The 18,537-nt window shown below is 31.4% G+C and overlaps 1 protein-coding gene across 4 annotated transcripts in view; it reads right to left on the bottom strand.

The window, feature by feature from the left end:
* DNAH5 (dynein axonemal heavy chain 5) overlaps nucleotides 1-18,537 on the bottom strand; it is a 392,301-nt gene that overhangs the window by 149,345 nt on the left and 224,419 nt on the right. For all 4 annotated transcript variants that reach the window (XM_074279122.1, XM_074279119.1, XM_074279121.1 and 1 more), the window contains exons 32-40: nucleotides 17,463-17,619; nucleotides 16,920-17,132; nucleotides 15,237-15,461; nucleotides 13,217-13,389; nucleotides 7,150-7,328; nucleotides 6,555-6,742; nucleotides 4,884-5,078; nucleotides 3,943-4,077; nucleotides 2,789-2,896 (exon numbers count right to left, since the gene is read on the bottom strand). In XM_074279122.1, coding sequence (XP_074135223.1) covers nucleotides 2,789-2,896; nucleotides 3,943-4,077; nucleotides 4,884-5,078; nucleotides 6,555-6,742; nucleotides 7,150-7,328; nucleotides 13,217-13,389; nucleotides 15,237-15,461; nucleotides 16,920-17,132; nucleotides 17,463-17,619 — 1,573 coding nt within the window. The remainder of the gene's footprint in view (nucleotides 1-2,788; nucleotides 2,897-3,942; nucleotides 4,078-4,883; nucleotides 5,079-6,554; nucleotides 6,743-7,149; nucleotides 7,329-13,216; nucleotides 13,390-15,236; nucleotides 15,462-16,919; nucleotides 17,133-17,462; nucleotides 17,620-18,537) is intronic.

The following is an 18,537-nucleotide window of genomic DNA, read 5'->3' as shown; positions in this document are numbered from 1 at the left end:
ATAGTATGGCAGAAACTAAGAATTGACCAACATCTAACATGTATACCAATATAAGATCAAAATGGGTTCATGTTTTAAACATATAGGATGATACTAAAAGTAAATTAGGAGTACAAGGGATAGTTTACCTCTAAAATCTGTGGAAAAGAAAGGAATTTATAGCCAAAGAAAAACTTAAGAACATTATGAAAAGCAAAATGAATATTTTTTAATTACACGAAATTAAAAAGGGTTTGAACAAACAAAACCCAATATAGCAAAGATTAAAGGGGAAGCAGTAACCTGGGTGGGGGGATTTACAGCCAATGTTTCTGCTAGAAGTATCATTTCTAAAATATATAATTAATTCAAATTTAAAAGAATACAAGCAATTCCCCAATTGATAAATGGTCAAAGGATATGAACAAAGAATTTTTATGTGAAGAAATTAAAGCCATCTACAATGATTTGAAAAAATGCTCTAAATCACTATTGACCAGAGAAATTCAAATTAAGAAAACTCTGAGGTATCACTTTATACCTCTCAGATGGGCTAGACTGACAGGAAAAGATAAAGATAAATGTTGGAAGGGATGTGGAAAAACTGGGACACTAATTAATACTTTGTTAGCTGAGTTATGAAATGATCCAAACAATCTAGAGAGCAATTTGGAACTATGCCCAAAAGGCTATAAAACATACATTTGATCAAAGTATGTCACTACTAGGTCTGTACCTCAGAGATAAAAGAGAGAAAATGAGTCACATGTGCAAATATGTTTGTAGTAGCCTTTTTTGTAAGGCAAGGATGTCATAAGTTGGGAACTAGCTGAATATGTTTTGATATATGAATATAATGGAATATTATTGTTCTATAAGAAATGATGAGCAGGCCAATTCCAGGAAATCCTGGAAAAACTTACAGGAATTGGTGCTGAGAGAAGTGAGCAGAATCAAGAGGACATCGTATATATTAACGATAAGATTATATGATGATCAACTGTGATATACTTGGCTCTTCTCAACAATGTGGTGATTCAAGGCAATTCCAATAGACTTAGAATAGAAAATACCAATCACATCCAGAGAGAGAACTATGGAGACTGAACGTGGATCAAATCATAGTATCTTCACCTTTTATTGTTGTTTAGTTGTGTTTTTTCATGTTTTTTCCCCATTTTGATCTGATTTTTCTTATACATGGCAAATATGGAAATATGTTTAGAATTGCACATGTTTAACCTATATAAAATTGCTTTGCTGTCTTGGGAAGGAGGAAAGGGAAAAAGTAAGGGAGAAAAATTTGGAACACAAGGTTTTGCAAAAGTTAATATTGAAAATTATAAAGGGCTATTTTTTAAAGAAATTTTAAAAAGAAAAACTAAAAAATTAATTTGACCCTGTCAACTCACTACTAACACTACTCTCCAAGATTATTATCAACAAGAGAAAAGAACAACAAAAACACTATTTAGCTCTATGTAAATACAATTAAGAATAAAACCTTGATAATTATTCAGAAAGGGGATGTGGAAATAAACTATCTTATTAAAATTGATTTACACAATTTTAAAACCTATAAATAACAAAAGTTTATTTTCATACATAATCCTTTATAATATTTTTTCCACTTTTAAAAATAAAAAGAAAGGATAAAATGTCAGAATCAAGATTCAAGATGTAAGGTAGGAGTGAGTAAAAAGCCAAGATGAGTACAAAGTACTCTTGGTACCATTGGGCTGCTTGACCCAATTTGGTCTTTCCAAACCAGGAAATTTTCTTTGTTTTTTTTTTTTCTTTCAAGGATAGCAATGACCAATGACTGACCATCTCAACAAGGTGAGCCTGAGAAGGAAATGTGGGCTGATTATTTACCCCCTCAGAAAAAAGGATAAGGAGAATTCCTACTGGAAAGAATATTGATATCATAGCTACTTAATTTCATTTATAAAATGAATAGCTTATACTTCTATGGTGATTTTGAGTTTTCTACATGCTATATTTATATTTCTGCATTTGGTGCTCATCTCTGAAGTAAAGAGGCATTGTAATAAAGTCACCAGAAAGGGGCCCATAAGTCAGGACCTGAGTTCAAGTCCTATCTCTGACACAAATTGGCTTCATGAAAAGGGAACAATTTAGTTCATATTATCAGTGCTCTAGTCCAGTGGTGCCAAACTCAAATAGAGACAGATTTTTGCAATCTGAATATTGACCCAGAAAACTAACTTTTGTTAAACATTTCCTAATTGCATTTCAACAAGGTTCTGACACTAAGGATTTTCCCATGACACCACTGTTCTAAACAACTATCAAAGACTTTTAATTGCACAGAAAGTATTAATCTTTATGCTAGAAGCAGTTTCTTCATCTGAGAGTTCACTATACATATATTCATGCATAGATGTGTGGTTTTTTGCATGTACACGCATGTGTTACACATATGTGCGTGTGTAGAGAGAGACAGAGACAGAAAGAGACAGAGACACAGAGAGATACAGAGTTTCCAGTTCTTTTTACGAGGTGTGAACGGAAGGTATCGTTATCATCATTTTATAGATAATGACCCAGAGAAATTGATTATGAGCCTTAAATCATATAGGTGTTTTTTTTAAGTGATAGAACCAAGACTAGAATTTAGGGTCTCTGGTTTCTTAGGGTTTATTATAAAGCTTTTGATTACTCTAATTAAAAAATTTTAAAAACATAACTAAATGCACTGATGCAATCTCTCTTGAGATAAGGGCCTCATCAAACAAACATCTTACATAGACACAAATACACACACACACACACACATAATTGTTACCTTTCTGTCAATTGCAGCTTCCAGTTCAGGATAACCGGCCTTATCAAGTTGTATGTTTGGGAAAAGATCTTCTATCAGACTTAGAAATAAAGGTTCATCCTCATCAATCTATATGAAAAGAAAAGAAAAAAGAAAAAAAGATTAGGGAAAGGAAATGAAAAGAAAAACAAATCATTTTTACCAGCAAAATAAAGATATTTCCCTAATTTCTAAAAAGACCAATACAGTTTTACATATGAAAATCATTAAACATATGTACCATCTTATTTTGAACCTATATGCTTTCATCATTACCAAAAATCAAAGAAAAATGCCATATGTAACCACTTTCAAATATGACACGAAGCCTTGCTTGCATTACTCTGTTTCTACATGTTCCAATTAAAGATTTAAAAAACTACATCAATAGCTATAATAGATAAGAACTCATTAGCAAATTGAGGAAGTTAGACTTCTATTCATAGTTTTCTGGTGAAAAATGAACATCTGTTAAGACCACAGAAAAAAGAAACATAGATTTAATACTAGAAAGAACATTAGAGGTCATCAAGTATAATCTTCTCACTTTACATCTAGAGGAAATGAGAACAAGGCAGGTTAAGCAACATTCCCCGAGCCACATAATTAATAAGCATATGAGGTGACATCTGAACTCAGGTTTCCTGATTCTTAATTCAGAATGCTATAAAATGTAACATTTTGCTTTTGGATTCTTCCAATTGTGTCTGTCTGTATGGAGAATTGCTGACTGATCTCTCTTCCTTGAAATTTTAAAAATCTAAGTTTCTTAGATTTTTGCACAATTTAAATAATTTGCTATCTTATTGGCAACAAAAGGGAGAAAAGCTGTTGTTCAAATGAATAAAAATAATTAGTTAAATTGAAATATAAATGGGATCTTGACTGATAAAATTTCTTCACCCAGATTTCCTGCTATAAGTATTTTGCCCATGTTCAGTTATTTACTATGAAAATCACAATAAATACAAATTATGCTGGCTATAATATAGACAGTATCATTTTAATTTTCCTTAGTGTTTCTGTAGCAATTAACTGTTTTCTAATTAATATCTCTAATAAACATCTTAACAGCTATTCATGCTTGATCAATTGAACTGGTGCTTAAGTGTTACATGCCCATCTATAAAGCTTACCAGTTTAGAAAGATTCATATCTCTTAGCACACGCATGACAATGGTTGATTCTGTGTCAGTGGGGTTAGCTCTTTTTGCTGCTCCTAAAGTCCTGAGTACTGATAAAATATTACGTAGTCCAAAATCATAATGTACCTAAAAATAAAATGTTTTTAAAATATTTTTATTATTTCAATAATAGCTTTTGGAAAGCTATTTGGAAAAAAAAAATATCTAATATATCCAGAAGGATTACCAGACAGTGCAATGGTGATTAATGATGATTATGCATCATAAACATACATAAACAATAGGTACTAGGCACAGGTTTCTCTTAGAATACATTGAAAAGCAAGTAGAGAACATGTAATGACAAAAATCTATTCATTTTATGAAATTTATTCCATGAGTACAAGAATTCACAAGAAAATATATTAGTAGTACTACAATAATAGAGGAAATTATTTAGTGAAATTAATGTTATGCAGAGAATCTCACTTTCAACTTGAAGAAAGAGAAGGATATTGTTTTACTATAAAGGAATTATATAGTATAATTAATATGATTAATTCTTTGTTAATATTGTTTCTGATATATAACATTTTAAAATTTGTGCTTCAGACAAGCAATCTCTTTCTACCCATTCAGGATGATACTTTCATTTCAAATTTTAGTCTTCCACAGTTTCCTGGGATTACATAGAACATGTCAAAGATAAAATTAATCCCAGGTCCACTTAGTTCATGGACAGCTACATCTGTGGCACACATTTATGTTCCACGTTTTAATTGGTTCTTTTCTGGTGTGCATGAGGATTATTATTGTAGTGGTACTTGTTCTTTTGTTTACTTGTTCATTTAAAGTATCTTTAAATCCTCACCCTCTACATAGTTTTCCAACAAATAAAATTTTGAAGACATCAAATGATGTGTTGATGCAAGACAACTTTGAGATGGTCGCACCTGCTTAGAGAGCTGCTCCTCACACAGTTTATATAATGTGAAAAACTTCCTTGCTAAAACAATGTTATCAATGAAACCACAACTAGCCAGCTTCACCCGGATTATAATTTGGCGATCAGGAACCATCATAGCCACTGAACGGAAGTTAATCTTTAAATTTTCTGGTAGCTCTTGTCGACCAGCATATCCAGGGTTCTAAACATAAAAGATTTTAATAAAATAGTTATTAAATACTACAGTATAAAGCAATTTTCTAGCTCCTTTCCCCATACAGTTAAGTTAGTTTTACCTTTAAAAGTATAGAGAAGTCCTGCAAAGATTTAGCCCAGGAGACCAGGAAAGCTGTGTCTAGTCACTTCCTCAATACAAACCTGAGTTCAAAGCAACTATAAAATGCTGGATGAGTTCTGAGATGTTTGGCCAGTGGAACTGGATTGAAGCTTCACTCAGCTGAATTATCTCAAAAAGCTATCTTTTTTGAAAATATTTCTGCTATGGCTAAGTAAATCTCCTGTTGGTAATTGTTACATGACATATAAATGTTTCATTTTATTATAATATCGATCTAAATTATCAGATATCTGTCCTGAGTAAGGCGCAGCTCAGGATAGATAGTTGCTATTTGCAAAGTATTAAATGAAGCACCTGGAGATGCTTCAAACCTCCCAAAAGACTGATAATTTATTCTCTTCACTAACATAGTTCGCAACACCTCCATGACTTAAATGGTTCTCTGAGTTGTGTGGCCAAGAAAGAAATACCTGAAGGCTTTTGCAAATAACAATGAACTGGAAGAAAAAATTTAAATAAAACTTAGTTCTGCTCTCATAAACCACTATCACAGAGCATTAAGCACATACAAAAGCCACATCAAAAGAGACATACGATGCAGATGCAATAAATCTGTAACTGCTACCAGTGAGGGAACAACTTTGCATTAAGAAAACCTAGATTTGAATCCTGACTTTTTTTTTCTTTTGCTGTATGTGTGAAATTAGGAAAGCTACTGCTCCTTTCCAACCCTGTGCTTTTTCATCTGTAAGATAAGTGATTAAAATTATCTCTAAGATCCCTTCAAACATTTTACTAAGGTCATTAACCAGATTTACCATCCTATGAACCATCAAGCAAGACTAATGTCTATGCATTTCTTAACTAGCAAGACCTGTTTTGTCATCAAAGAAGGGACCTGCCAATAAGCTATCTTCTTTACCATTATAGATGAACCCATCAGCAATTTAGTGGAGAAAACTGCTTGTAATTAAGCATTTAATCCACCTGCCTAAGGTCATAAAGCCAGGATATAACAGACTACCTTTAACTTAGATTTTCTTATTTCTAAGGCTAAGTATCAATATACACATGTTTTTATACATATATATATATATATAACCATATATGCATATATATGTATATACAGGCAAATATACAAAGCATACATATACCTATCTTTATTATGTATATATGCATATGTATATAAAAACAATCTAAATTGATAAATTATTAGTATCTTGCTAGGAGCAAATAAATTAATATATATAAAATGTATCCTAAAGTATATAATCCCAATTCTTACTAATGAGAAGCAACTAAAATTATATTCTTAAGAGAAAACATTGAATCTGTGATTACAATGTAGGAAATTCAGCAGTTAATTTTAAATTTTCTTACCATAGTTAGAAAGAGTCCAAACTCTGGATTCATCTGTACAGTGTCTCCATCAGTAAAAATAAAACTCTTTTTACGTTCTTTTTTACATGTCAGAATAATGGAGATTTGCTGTGCAGCAACAGATAATACTGGTAGATCAATACGGTTAAATTCATCAAAGCAACCCCAGGATCCTGACTGTGCCAGCCCTTAGAAAGAAATTTAAAGAGAGAATCTGATTAATATATAGTATCAGAGAATTGAGGATTAGAGTGTTATAAAGGAAGAAGGCTGCTGTCAAAGTAAATTAGAGATCAGTTCACTCAGAAATAAAATAGGAGAGTATGGGGAAATAGAAGTTAAGTAAAGTGAACAGAACAACTGGCTCTGGAACATAGTTCACATAGTATCCCTCATTAGCTCAGATCTAGCAACTTAGATAAAAACAATTCTACAATAGTTGGTGATGTAGATAATGTTTGTACATAATGACCCACTCTAGTATTATTCAAGATTCTCTCTGAGTTTTGATTGATTTTCGATCATGAAAAAAAAAATCAAACTATTAAGAAAAACTAGCAATTTGCATTATTGTACTTTGACTATTGACCCTCACCTTTAAAAATTCTTCCCAGGCCTCGGAAATCCATCTGGTCTGAACAGTTGAAAACCACCACATATTTACCAAGGCACCTTCCCATATCTTTTGTAGTTTCTGTTTTGCCAGTCCCTGCAGGACCAGCAGGTGCTCCTCCCATGCTCATTCCCAAAGCCTGAGCCAATGTGATATAACATCTATAGAGGTAGGAAGAGAGGAAGGAAATATGATTGATATTGACAGGATTGGGGAAACAGATAAGAAGTTATACAATATGAAGAAAGTTCTGATTTGGGAATGAAAAGATTTGGATTTGAGATGTATGATCTTAGACAAGCCATTTAACCCTTAGGATCTCAATTTCTTTTATACCAGATAAAAAAAGATATGATAGATGATCTTTATGGTCTTTTATTTGATTGAACTCAGTTTGGATAAATGAATAAATCATCAGCTGCATTTTATATTTATAATTTAGTGTTTATGGATATTATGAATATTAACATGCATATATGTGGAGTAGTTATATGGAATATATTGTATAGAATATATTCTTTTTATACATACATATTCACATATAAAATATAGGCACAGGATGTCCCAAAAGTCTTAATGCAATCTTAAACTTTAATAGAATATTTCAGAATAGAAATGTCAAAATAAAAAGTATGAGGACAACTTGTATCAATATTCTTCAAATGCCTATTTTTACAAAAAAAAAAAAACCATGTTTGTTAAAATGCAAATAACTTTGTGCAGGAAAATAAAGAGGAAAATACAGCTATTAAATAAAGAATGGGGACCATTAATGAGCATGTCTAAACTAGCCCTTTGTTTAATTTCATCTTACCTCTGGGATAAATCTCTTTGGGTCACGCAGTACAAAGAATAATAGAGCCCCTGTTGACTTCCATTTATAGTAGAGCTTCCAAAATCAATTATTATTTAGAAACTAACAAACACTGGCTAATCAACTAATATATTTTTCAAGCATTACTTTAACAGGAATGTTTCTGGTTTACAAGGAAAAAGAGGTAACCAACTTAAATGTCACTATTTCAATATACAATCATAATGTTTAAATGGAAAGTGCTTGGGCATGTGGCAAGAGTCACTTGCCTCTCTCCATCAAGACACAGCTACTTAAATAAGCCTGTCTTAACTACAAGGCATCAATCATCATTGAGAGATAGTGGCACAGGATCTTTATATATATATATATATATATATATATATATATATATATATATATATATATATATAAAATCTATGTGTGTACATATCTGTTTTATTTTCTTCATTCTCCTCAGTATTTTATCTCTCCTACCCATTTCTAGTATTTCTTTATGTCCTTTTTTCCCAATTTCACTGGGGTTTAGTACTTTCCTATCATCTACTTCTACCTTGTCATATCTAGTGACTCTTCTTCCCTCACATAATTCCCCATAATATGGAACAGAAGAATATTCATTACTTTTATAATGTTCTCTTATTTTTCTGATCATGCAGTAACCTGCAAGGAGGGAGAGGACAGAAAGGATGGTGTCCTTCATGCATTAATTTAATTTAAATGATGTTCATTCAAAGTAATAACAAAAGTGGCAGTAGAAAAAGGATATATGAGTATGCAAATCCAAAGTACTTTGGTCCTACTATGCTTTTTTGCACAATTTTACAGAGCAGTCTTAAACTAGTTGAGTTCATTAGTGTGGGGACCTTCTGGTGTAGAAACCCCTATGAGTGCAAATTGGTATTTTATATATAGTTTACATCTTTAAAGAGCTGCCTGGCAGACTGAAAGATTGAGTGACATGCCCTAGGCCATTTAGCTAATAAGTCAAGGATGAAATTTGAATCTTAGTTTTAATGGCTTCAAGGCTTACTCTTTAAACCGTATACCACCCTCCCTGACAGATCCTATCATATATGCATGCATTCATTAAATTAAGACTTACTAGTTATCTCTAAGAAGCTTAGACCTGTATATTTTATCCTATTTGCTAAAAACTTAATTATAGACATATATTTTAAGAATAATGCAATAAAGATTTTTAAAGTAAGAACCACTTGTTTGTTAATAAATTCAAAATGATTACATTTCATTAAATTCACTTTTCAGCTAATATGGGCAACTAGGTTGCATAGTAGATAAAACACTGAGATTGAAATCAGGATAACTCATCATTATAAGTTCAAATATAGCCTCAGACATTTACTGGCTGTGTGACCCTGGGCAAGTCATTTAATACTGTTTGCCATTTATAAAATGAGATGGAGAAGGAAATAGAAAAACATTTTAGTTTCCTTGACAAGAAAACACAAATGGAATCACAAAGAATCAGATATTATTGAAATAACTGAACTACTTAGCTAATATTGTATTTTAATATGCTATAATTCAGATATAATGTTATGTTATATATCTACCACTGAGATTTGAATTTTAAATTTTTCCTCAATATCCATGACAGGGGCACCTAATACTTAACTTGTGGTCAGAAAATTGAAACTGGAATTCTACCTATGCCACTTAAACTATATGATCTTATGTGTGACTTTTCCAGATCTCTAGGGCCCTTTTAACAAAGGTTCAGTGATTCTAATTTGTGTTGATTCAGTGACACTCTTAGTAAAATTTTCCTTATGATCAATGCTCAGAAAAGAATTAGGGACCTAGATTGTGTTCATGGAACAAAATAAATTTAAAGGAAAACTCAACTCCCATAGTTTAATCAGTACTGTGTTTTAACTAACTATGCTAATGATAAAAATGACACTGCCACAGAATCGTGTAAAGTGGCAGTGGAAGTTTAATCAGAGCTAATTTTTGAGGAAACTCAGGTCAAAAGAAATGAAGCTAATTGTCCCTGGTAACACAAATTCTTTGTGGAAAATCCAAAGACACAGGCATTAAATGCCTATATATAACAAATATTCCATAAGAAATAAGGAAGGAATTTTTTTCTCATTGTTACCCACTTATAGTACAGATTCTTTCTGCTTTTAACAAAACTCTCTCTACAATAAACTCAAGTCCAAGAGTGTGATGGTAAATGTTTAACAAATGGCTCTCTTGGGGGAAAATGTAGGTATGTCATAATTTTTTGTGGCATTTGCTGATTTTTTTTATTTTCTTTTTAAAATAATAATAGCTTTTGATTTTTCAAGATAAATGAAAAGAAAGGTTTCAACATTCAGCCTTGCAAAATCTTATGTTGCAAATTTTTCTCCCTTCCTCCCTACCTCTCTCCTTCCCTAGACAATAAGTTATTCAATATAGGTTAAACATGTATAATTCTTCTAAACATATTTCTACATTTATCATGCTCCACAAGAAAAATCAAATCAAGAAGGGGGGAAATGGGGCAGCTAGGTGGCACAGTGAATAGAGCACAAGCCCTGAAGTCAGGAGGACCTGAAGTCAAATCTGGCCTCAGACACTCAATACTTCCTAGCTGTGTGACCCTGGGCAAGTTACTTTTTTTTCTTCTTTTCCTAAGGTTGGGGTTAAGTGACTTGCCCAGGGTCACACAGCTAGGAAGTGTTAAGTGTCTGAGATCAGATTTGAACTCGGGTCGTACTAAATTCAAGGCTGATGCTCTATCCACTGCGCCACCTAGCTGCCTGGGAAAGTCACTTAACTTCAATTGCTTCAAAAAAAAAAAAGGGGGGGGGGGAATGAGAAAGAAAAAAAAGTAAGCAAACAATAATAACAACAATGGTGAAAATACTATGTTGTGATCCACATTCAATCCCTATACTCATCCTTTCTCTGGATGCATATGGTTCTTTCCATCACAAATCTATTGGAATTTGAATTGAAATAACTCATCCTTAAAAAGAGCCAAGTGATAGGGCATAATTTTAAGAATAATGTGCATTATTATTAGCATTTCCTCCGTTGCTTTTTTAAGTCTGGATAATCAACAAAATAATAAGTCCAGTTCTAATTTTTAATATTTGCTAAATTTAATGCTAAAATTTGTTAACAATCAACTGAGCCAATGCAAGTTAACTCCATTGCACCACTGTAATGGTATATTAATCATATAATCTTTATCCAACAACAGAGTTTTGTAATGTTTCATGCTTTGGGGGTAAAACAAGGGCACTGAATTAATGGGGTGGAAAAACTGAAAAATCAGAGTTCCAACTACAGAAGGAGAAGAAAGGAATAAAAAGGAAGCAGAAAACAAGATTATAAATAAATTGGGGATGTGTAGACCTAAAGAAGCAATGATAGAACTGTAGTTTTTTTTTAGTTTTGTATACTTTAATTATTAAGTAGAGTATTTTTCAAACTCTTCATTCCTGCTAGTGTTATTTCTTTTCTAAGGATATATGAGATTTGGGAATTTTTTTGTACCTAAAATGATTCAATACTGCTCACTGTATCAGAATGTCCATCTTTTTAACACAAAATGTCCTAGTGGTTTAACATGATATCATATAATGAGTAGAAAAATCAAATTATAAGTAATCCAAATAGCCCTGTAATCATATTTGGATGCCATTATTAAAGATTTACAGGCTAACAAAGTAAAGCTTAGACTCTCCCCAACAATGCATATACATCTAACTTTATTTTTTCATGTTATAGCTACTGAGGAGAACTCTTACTATTAACTTTACTTGTATTTCAGAAGACAAGGAATAGTGCAAAGCCTGAGGGAACAAACTAAATGTGTTTCATGGAGAATGAGAGATGGAATTATCCTCTCTCTGATAAAAGAAGAAAGGTTAAATGTATATCGTCTGAACTTCAAACAAAGGGAAGGGGAATAAGGAAAATCATGACTTACTCTACCATTTTTCTCCTTTTGTCTTTTTTTCCTTTGTCTTCATTAGTCCCAGCTTTGTTTTAGGAAAAAGATTTCACCTCCTAAATTTTCTATGCCTTATATAAGGACTTGGACAAAAGCTATGCTTTTGAGTTCACTCTTCCAAAATTTAAGTTGTTACCTTATTTTTTCTTATTTTTCCATCCTCTCATCTTTTTACTTCTGTCTGCTATGCATCCCTCCCAAACTTAGCATAGGGAAATATGTAAATAATAATAATAATAATATTGTAAGGGTTAGTCTCATTTATCCTAACTGAAAACATTATTCAATAAAAGTGGTTAAAATGGTTGCTGCCTAGTCATAACACCTTAGAATGTCTTTAAAACTCCTAAAAAGGGGGGAAAGCTATTGTTTTATTGTTAGAAACATTCTTAAAGTATTTTTTTTATAATGAATAATAATTTTATTATTAGGAATAATGTGTCTTTTTCTCTGCTGCCACAGATCTCTCTGTTCCTTTTAAGAATGTGATAAATTCAGTAAACATGAATTTATTACATTCTTAAAAGGAAAACCAAGTGATACATTAAAAAAGATTCCTTGTATGCAATTTTTATGTTCTATGTATATGAAAAACTCATTTGGTGATCAATAACAAAGTATTATTTTTAAAAAGAATCATAAGGTGGTTGATACCACAATTTTAAGGTAGAGTCATAGATTTGCATAATTTTAGCACTGGAAGGGGTTGTTGAAAATTTTAAGAGCACACCTCATTTTATAGATGATGAAATTGAGGCTCAAACAGGCTAAATGACTTTCCCCAGTGATAGAACTGGGATTAGAATCCAAGTCTCTTGATTATCAGATCTGTATGATTTCTACTACATCTTAGTTTTATTTTGTCTTCTATTGCTTTCTTGCCTAAACACCATTTTGAATGTTTCAATAGGATGACACTAAATATCAAAATCCAGCCATGATTTGTAACATTTTTTTAAATTTCCATAAAAACAAAGTCCATTCATCTTCATGGCTCTTCAATTTCTACAAAGATCATTTTAACTTTGCCTCAATTGAGACAAAGTGAAATTGCTTTGTATGGACAGCTCCTGGGTAAGTCTGGTTAGGTTTTTATCTCTATCCAGCATAAAATATATGGGAAAACTCACATATAATGCTAAAGATGTCTGGGTTTCAAAGACTTCAGATACGAAGGAATCAATAAAATGTGAAGACATAATAAAACCCCCTAAGCATTTTTGAAAAGAAAAAAAGAGAAAAAAAAATCATAGAATCACCTATCTGTGAGAGGAGTTATGACAAGCCTGTCAGTGCAGCCTAAAAATTCATTCTGATATATAAAAGCGACATCTGTAATGTGAATCATCATCTTGTCAGAGTCTTCATTAAAATAAAATCTGCACTGTTTCAGCCACTCGAAATCGGTAGGGTTCTTGATATGCATATGACACTGAAATTTAAAATAGGTACATGATTACAAATGAAAGAACCATTCATTTCAAATATATAAATTAACAACTGACTGGGCTTCACAGGGCAATTAAGGGGACTCACTGGAATTCCTAAAATTTCTGAGAGGGGAAAATATCTACTCTTCATTTCACAGTTCCGCAAAGAAGCTTTTTGTAAACCACAGAGATAGTGCAAGGAGAGTACCTTCCTTAAACAAGATTTATGTATACATTCAATGAAAGTAAATAACTTTGCAATAAACAAGATATAAACTTTTAAAATTAGTTTAAAAAGCCAAACTATTTCCAACAGATATATGCATAAAATATAGTCTATGAAAAAGACAAAAAGCATTTTATGATATAGCATACTATTATGACATAAGCAAACAAATTTAGATAAAAGTGATGAGAATTGTGATTTTTTAGGAACTACAACTTTTATATTAGAAAGAAGGAAACCTAAAATACCTACAAACATATTCCACCTTTTAAAAGTTATTATGTTGTTAGTTAGTGGCATTTATGTTTGATTTTTTAATAAATTTTCTACATTTAATAAACCCACAAAAACTCTTAATTTCCAAAGTTTCTTGACTTCCAAATCTATTTAAGAATGAATGTGTACTTAAGTACTAAAAGATATTATCATTTTAGATTATTATGCACATTATTGTCATTATTTCTAGCTTAATATTTTTAAATTATTTACTATTTGCAGCTACATGGATATTAAAAAAGCAGAAAAATTTTAAGGTAGTAGTTTTGAATTTGAAGGTGGAGGACCTAGGCTCATTTGCTAGCTCTGTCCCTTGCCACAAGAGTGACCTTTAACCAAACCACTTGACTTTTTAGGAACTCATTTTCCTCATAAATAAAACAACATAGTTTAAACCATATAATCTCTATGGTCCTTTCAAGTTTTATATGTATGATTCCACAACATTTATGACAAAAAAATAAACCCCAGAAAAATTTAGTATTTCATTAATTATACCAAATATGAGCTATCACCTTCTATACTTAATGATTTCATAAAAGCAGATCTTCTTCCTCTCTTTTTGCCTATTTTTTCCTTTCCTAAAACTTTTCAACATTATGTACTTTTAAAGATGAAGAGTTAATATACTATCTGGAGTAAGACTTAAAAGTTTTTCTACTTGTAGTCCCTTTTTGCCTGAAAAATTTCTATATGACCCAGGGTATATTATTATATAAAATAGTTATACAAATTTAAGATTTACTTATAACAAATCATAATTTTATAATTCCCATATCCAGTTACACAAGGCAATACTGACCCACATCTTACGAAGCTTTGATCTAGAGCATAACACATTGAGAGCAAACACTAGCAAAATTATATACATATATATATTTGAAAAGTTTATTTGACAAAAAAACTCGACTATCCTAGTAAACTTTTCCACTAACAATCAAATTGTTCTTAGTAGTAATAATAATTATCAAGATATCTTTAATTAATAAAGATTTTTAAATAACCAGATGGGAATTCCCTATGTTAATGAAAGCACATATCTGAAATTTCTCCTCCTGTTAAACAACCAGATAGGCAGAAAAGACAGACAAGCAACAAACACAGAAAGAAAGACACTGAATCCTAACTATATAGGAGCTAAATGGTAATTTTTTCAATATCTTTTTAAAATTTTCACAATTAACATGTATAAATGTATACAACTATCCTAGAATGGGGAAAAAACAGTAAAATCAGTTGTTGTCATCATGAAAACATTTGTTAAGCTGAATTTCAATTTTCATTTTAGTTTAATTAAATCAAAATAAATTAAGTGGGTAAATAGTGGAAGCTACTAAAAGCATTTACCAGCTCATCGAAGATATCCCTTTGGTGAACATGAATGGTAATCAAAGTCTCATATTTCACCCGTTCCATTGAACTTAAATCCTTTGTGGTCATGCCTATCAGTGTATTCAGTAGTTCTAGAAAAGATTGATTCGTTTTCTGCATGATTTTTTTATCATATTTGGCATTTGTGAGAGCCTCCTCTGAATCTCTTGTCCATATCAACTGAATTCCTAGCAATCCAACCTGATGGAAACAAAAAGTCAATGTAAGCTTATTTATATAGAAATATTTAACCTGATTATCTATAAAAAGTAATTATTTATCAAAATTTGAATTCAAAGCTTTGTCTTCTTTTTTTAATAATAATTTTTTATTTGTCAAAATACATGCACATATAGTTTTCAACATTCACCCTTGCAAAATCTTGTGTTCCAAATTTTTCTCTCTCTTTCCTCACCTTCCCTCTTCCCTAGGTAGCAAGGAATCCAATGTGCAATTCTTCTAAGCATATTTCTACATTTATTATGCTACACAAGATGAAAAAGAAAAAAAAATAAGAAAGAAAAAAACAAGCAAGTCAACAACAAAGGTGAAAATTCTATGTTGATCCATATTCAATCCCCATAACTGTCCTCTCTCTTTCCATCACAAGTCTATTAGAATTGTCCTGAAACATCTCATTGTTGAAAAGAACCATGTCCATTAGAATTGATCATTACATAATTTTTTTGGTGCTGTGTATAGTGTTCTCTTACTTCTACTCATTTTATTTAGCATTAGTTTGTCTCTCTAAAAGCCTTTTTTCTAAGAAATAATGGGTTATTTTTCATACAAAGTCTTCAAGCAAAGACGAAGTAATGTCATCATGGGCATTGGGGAGAAAATTATTCCTCTAATAGCAGTTATATTGAGTAGTTTCAGGTTTCTTTCAATTTTGAGATTTTCTGATGACCCAGTCTAAAGTGATTGTTTTTCTCTTCACTCTCCCAAAACCTCCTCTAGTAATTGTTTCATATGTGTCATATGTGTGTGTGTGTGTGTGTATGTGTGTGTGTGTGTGTGTGTGTGTGTGTGTGTGTGTGTGTGTAAGGACTGCATTCTCTTTAAATGTCTCTTATATTATTATATTATTCTGTTGATTTTTACTTTTTGTTTTCTTTTCTTTTTAATCTTTTGTTATCTTTTCATTTGTCTAAGACTTATCTCCCTCAGATCATGGTAAATTCTCTGAAGGAAAAGATCAGTCTTCTTTATATCCTCACAACAGGTAAAGTAATGCTTCCTATTTGGAAGCAACAAGCACATCACATTTCTTCGGGAAAATAAATAATTTGGAGTATTTTGATTAGTTTTCATTCTACTTGTAAATATATTTTACAATTTTTATGAGTAAGATATATTGAGATTGAAGTATTAGAAAAGCCAAAGAGCAATATCAAAAATGTTTTAAGGGCAATATATATGCTATTTATGTTTTATTTATAATTCAATTGTACATAGCACAAAAATTGCAAAAATAACTTTCAGCTATGTGTTTTTAAAAGTTTATTCAAATATAATTATACAACTTGTGAACACATTTCTATCATTTTTATATTATGAAAATCTAGTTGTTTGAGCTTTATTTTAGCAGTCAATACACACTTACAGAGATCTGGAAATAGCATTCTATACAAAACACTATTTTAGTTTAATATTGACCTGTGCAGGGAAGGAAGAAAGAAATTCAATCAGTTGGAAGCCTGGTTCCTGAATATTTGCAGATGCCTGGCGAATCACAAGATGTAATGAGGACTGAGATTCTTCCAAGAGAGAATTAAGCCAAACTTCTACATTGCCTTCTGCCATCACAGGTTTATCCAATTCAATCATCTCACCCTCACGTGAAGAAATTGACACAATACGATCATAGATCTATGTTAAAGCATGAGGAAAAAATTACATTCATGTAAAAATGAAGATAAATGCACCAATTTTTCATCCATTCTTTTCTTCTCTTATTCTCATTTCTATCTTTCATCAAGTTAAGCTTCCAGCAAAAGAAATTAAATAACTATAAGCTTCAGAACTGATTATCAAAAGAGAAAATACTTTAAAATTATGAAATTTCATTAGACAGACTAGATGGATTCTCAATAATGAAATATTCTGATTCTGTGTGCTTAAAAATAACTCACATATTGTGCATAATGATAAATAAATGAATAAACAAAATATGTTATTAAGAACCAAAATTGAGCATACCTTTTCATGAAATTTGACAGATTTTATGTTGTCAAATACATTCAGCAAGTGAGCCTGTATGGTATGAGAATCTGAAGCTTGGCCAAGAATCTCCAAAAGGGCAGGGTCAGAGACAAAAAAGAACCGAGGAAAAGAAAGTCGTTTTTTCTCCAAATATCTGATTGGTAGAGAAGAAAAATATAAATTCATTTAAATGCGTTTTTAATTTGGTTTGCTGGGAACCTGATTTTAATGTGTGATTGTTTTTAAATTTTATGATTTTAAAAAAAAATATCCTTGTTGCTTTTGTTGCCATTTCCAGAAATGCAAACTATCCACATTCTGATTACAAATTATAATATGGGGGGGTGGCATTTAGTAATCATATATGTTCTACATAATACACAGGAAGAAGGTCTACATTTTGACTTAACCATAGAAAATTTTGCTTCTAGTTCTTGTACAAACCATCTCAATTCATTTTTTTTATTCTGTAGACATCCAGCCACTCTTTTATTGTCAGCACAAGAATAATGGGAGACAGAGAAGTTAGATGTTAGACCTATTATTAAAATTGAATCAATGGCACTTTCTCTTTTTTCAAGGCTAGGTTTAGGTTTCAAGGCTCTGCCTCTTCTGTGAAGCTTTTCTTTATGTCTGTAACTTAAGAAATTCTTCCAATTTTCAGATTTTCCCAGCACAATCTACCAGTATCTCTTTTTCTCCCTGTAATGTTTTACTTTATATTATGCTGAGTATATTTTATTTTCTCTGTAGTAAAATGTAAACCTCTTAAAGGTAGAGATTCTGAAGTTTTCGTTTATTTTTTGTTATCTCCAAGGCTTAGCAGAGACTTGTACAAATAGTTGATACTTAATATATATTTATTGAATTCAATTACTGAATTAGCAACTGATTGAATGTGTGCTTTGAGATAGAGACAGGAATCAAAGAAGACTTTTGAGAAAGTAGTAGTAGTACTATTAGCAGAAATAGAGAAGTAAGAGATTGGGCCAAATTTAAGAAAATGATGAGCTCTTTTAGAGCTCAATGTTAAATTTGAGGTGCTAGAAGACAAGTGATGGTGGTAATAATA

This window comes from Sminthopsis crassicaudata, chromosome 1 (genome assembly GCF_048593235.1).
Source record: "Sminthopsis crassicaudata isolate SCR6 chromosome 1, ASM4859323v1, whole genome shotgun sequence".
NCBI classification, from domain to species: Eukaryota; Metazoa; Chordata; class Mammalia; order Dasyuromorphia; family Dasyuridae; genus Sminthopsis; species Sminthopsis crassicaudata.
Note: the sequence above shows the minus strand (reverse complement) of the source record. Positions and strands in the feature narration are given on the sequence as shown.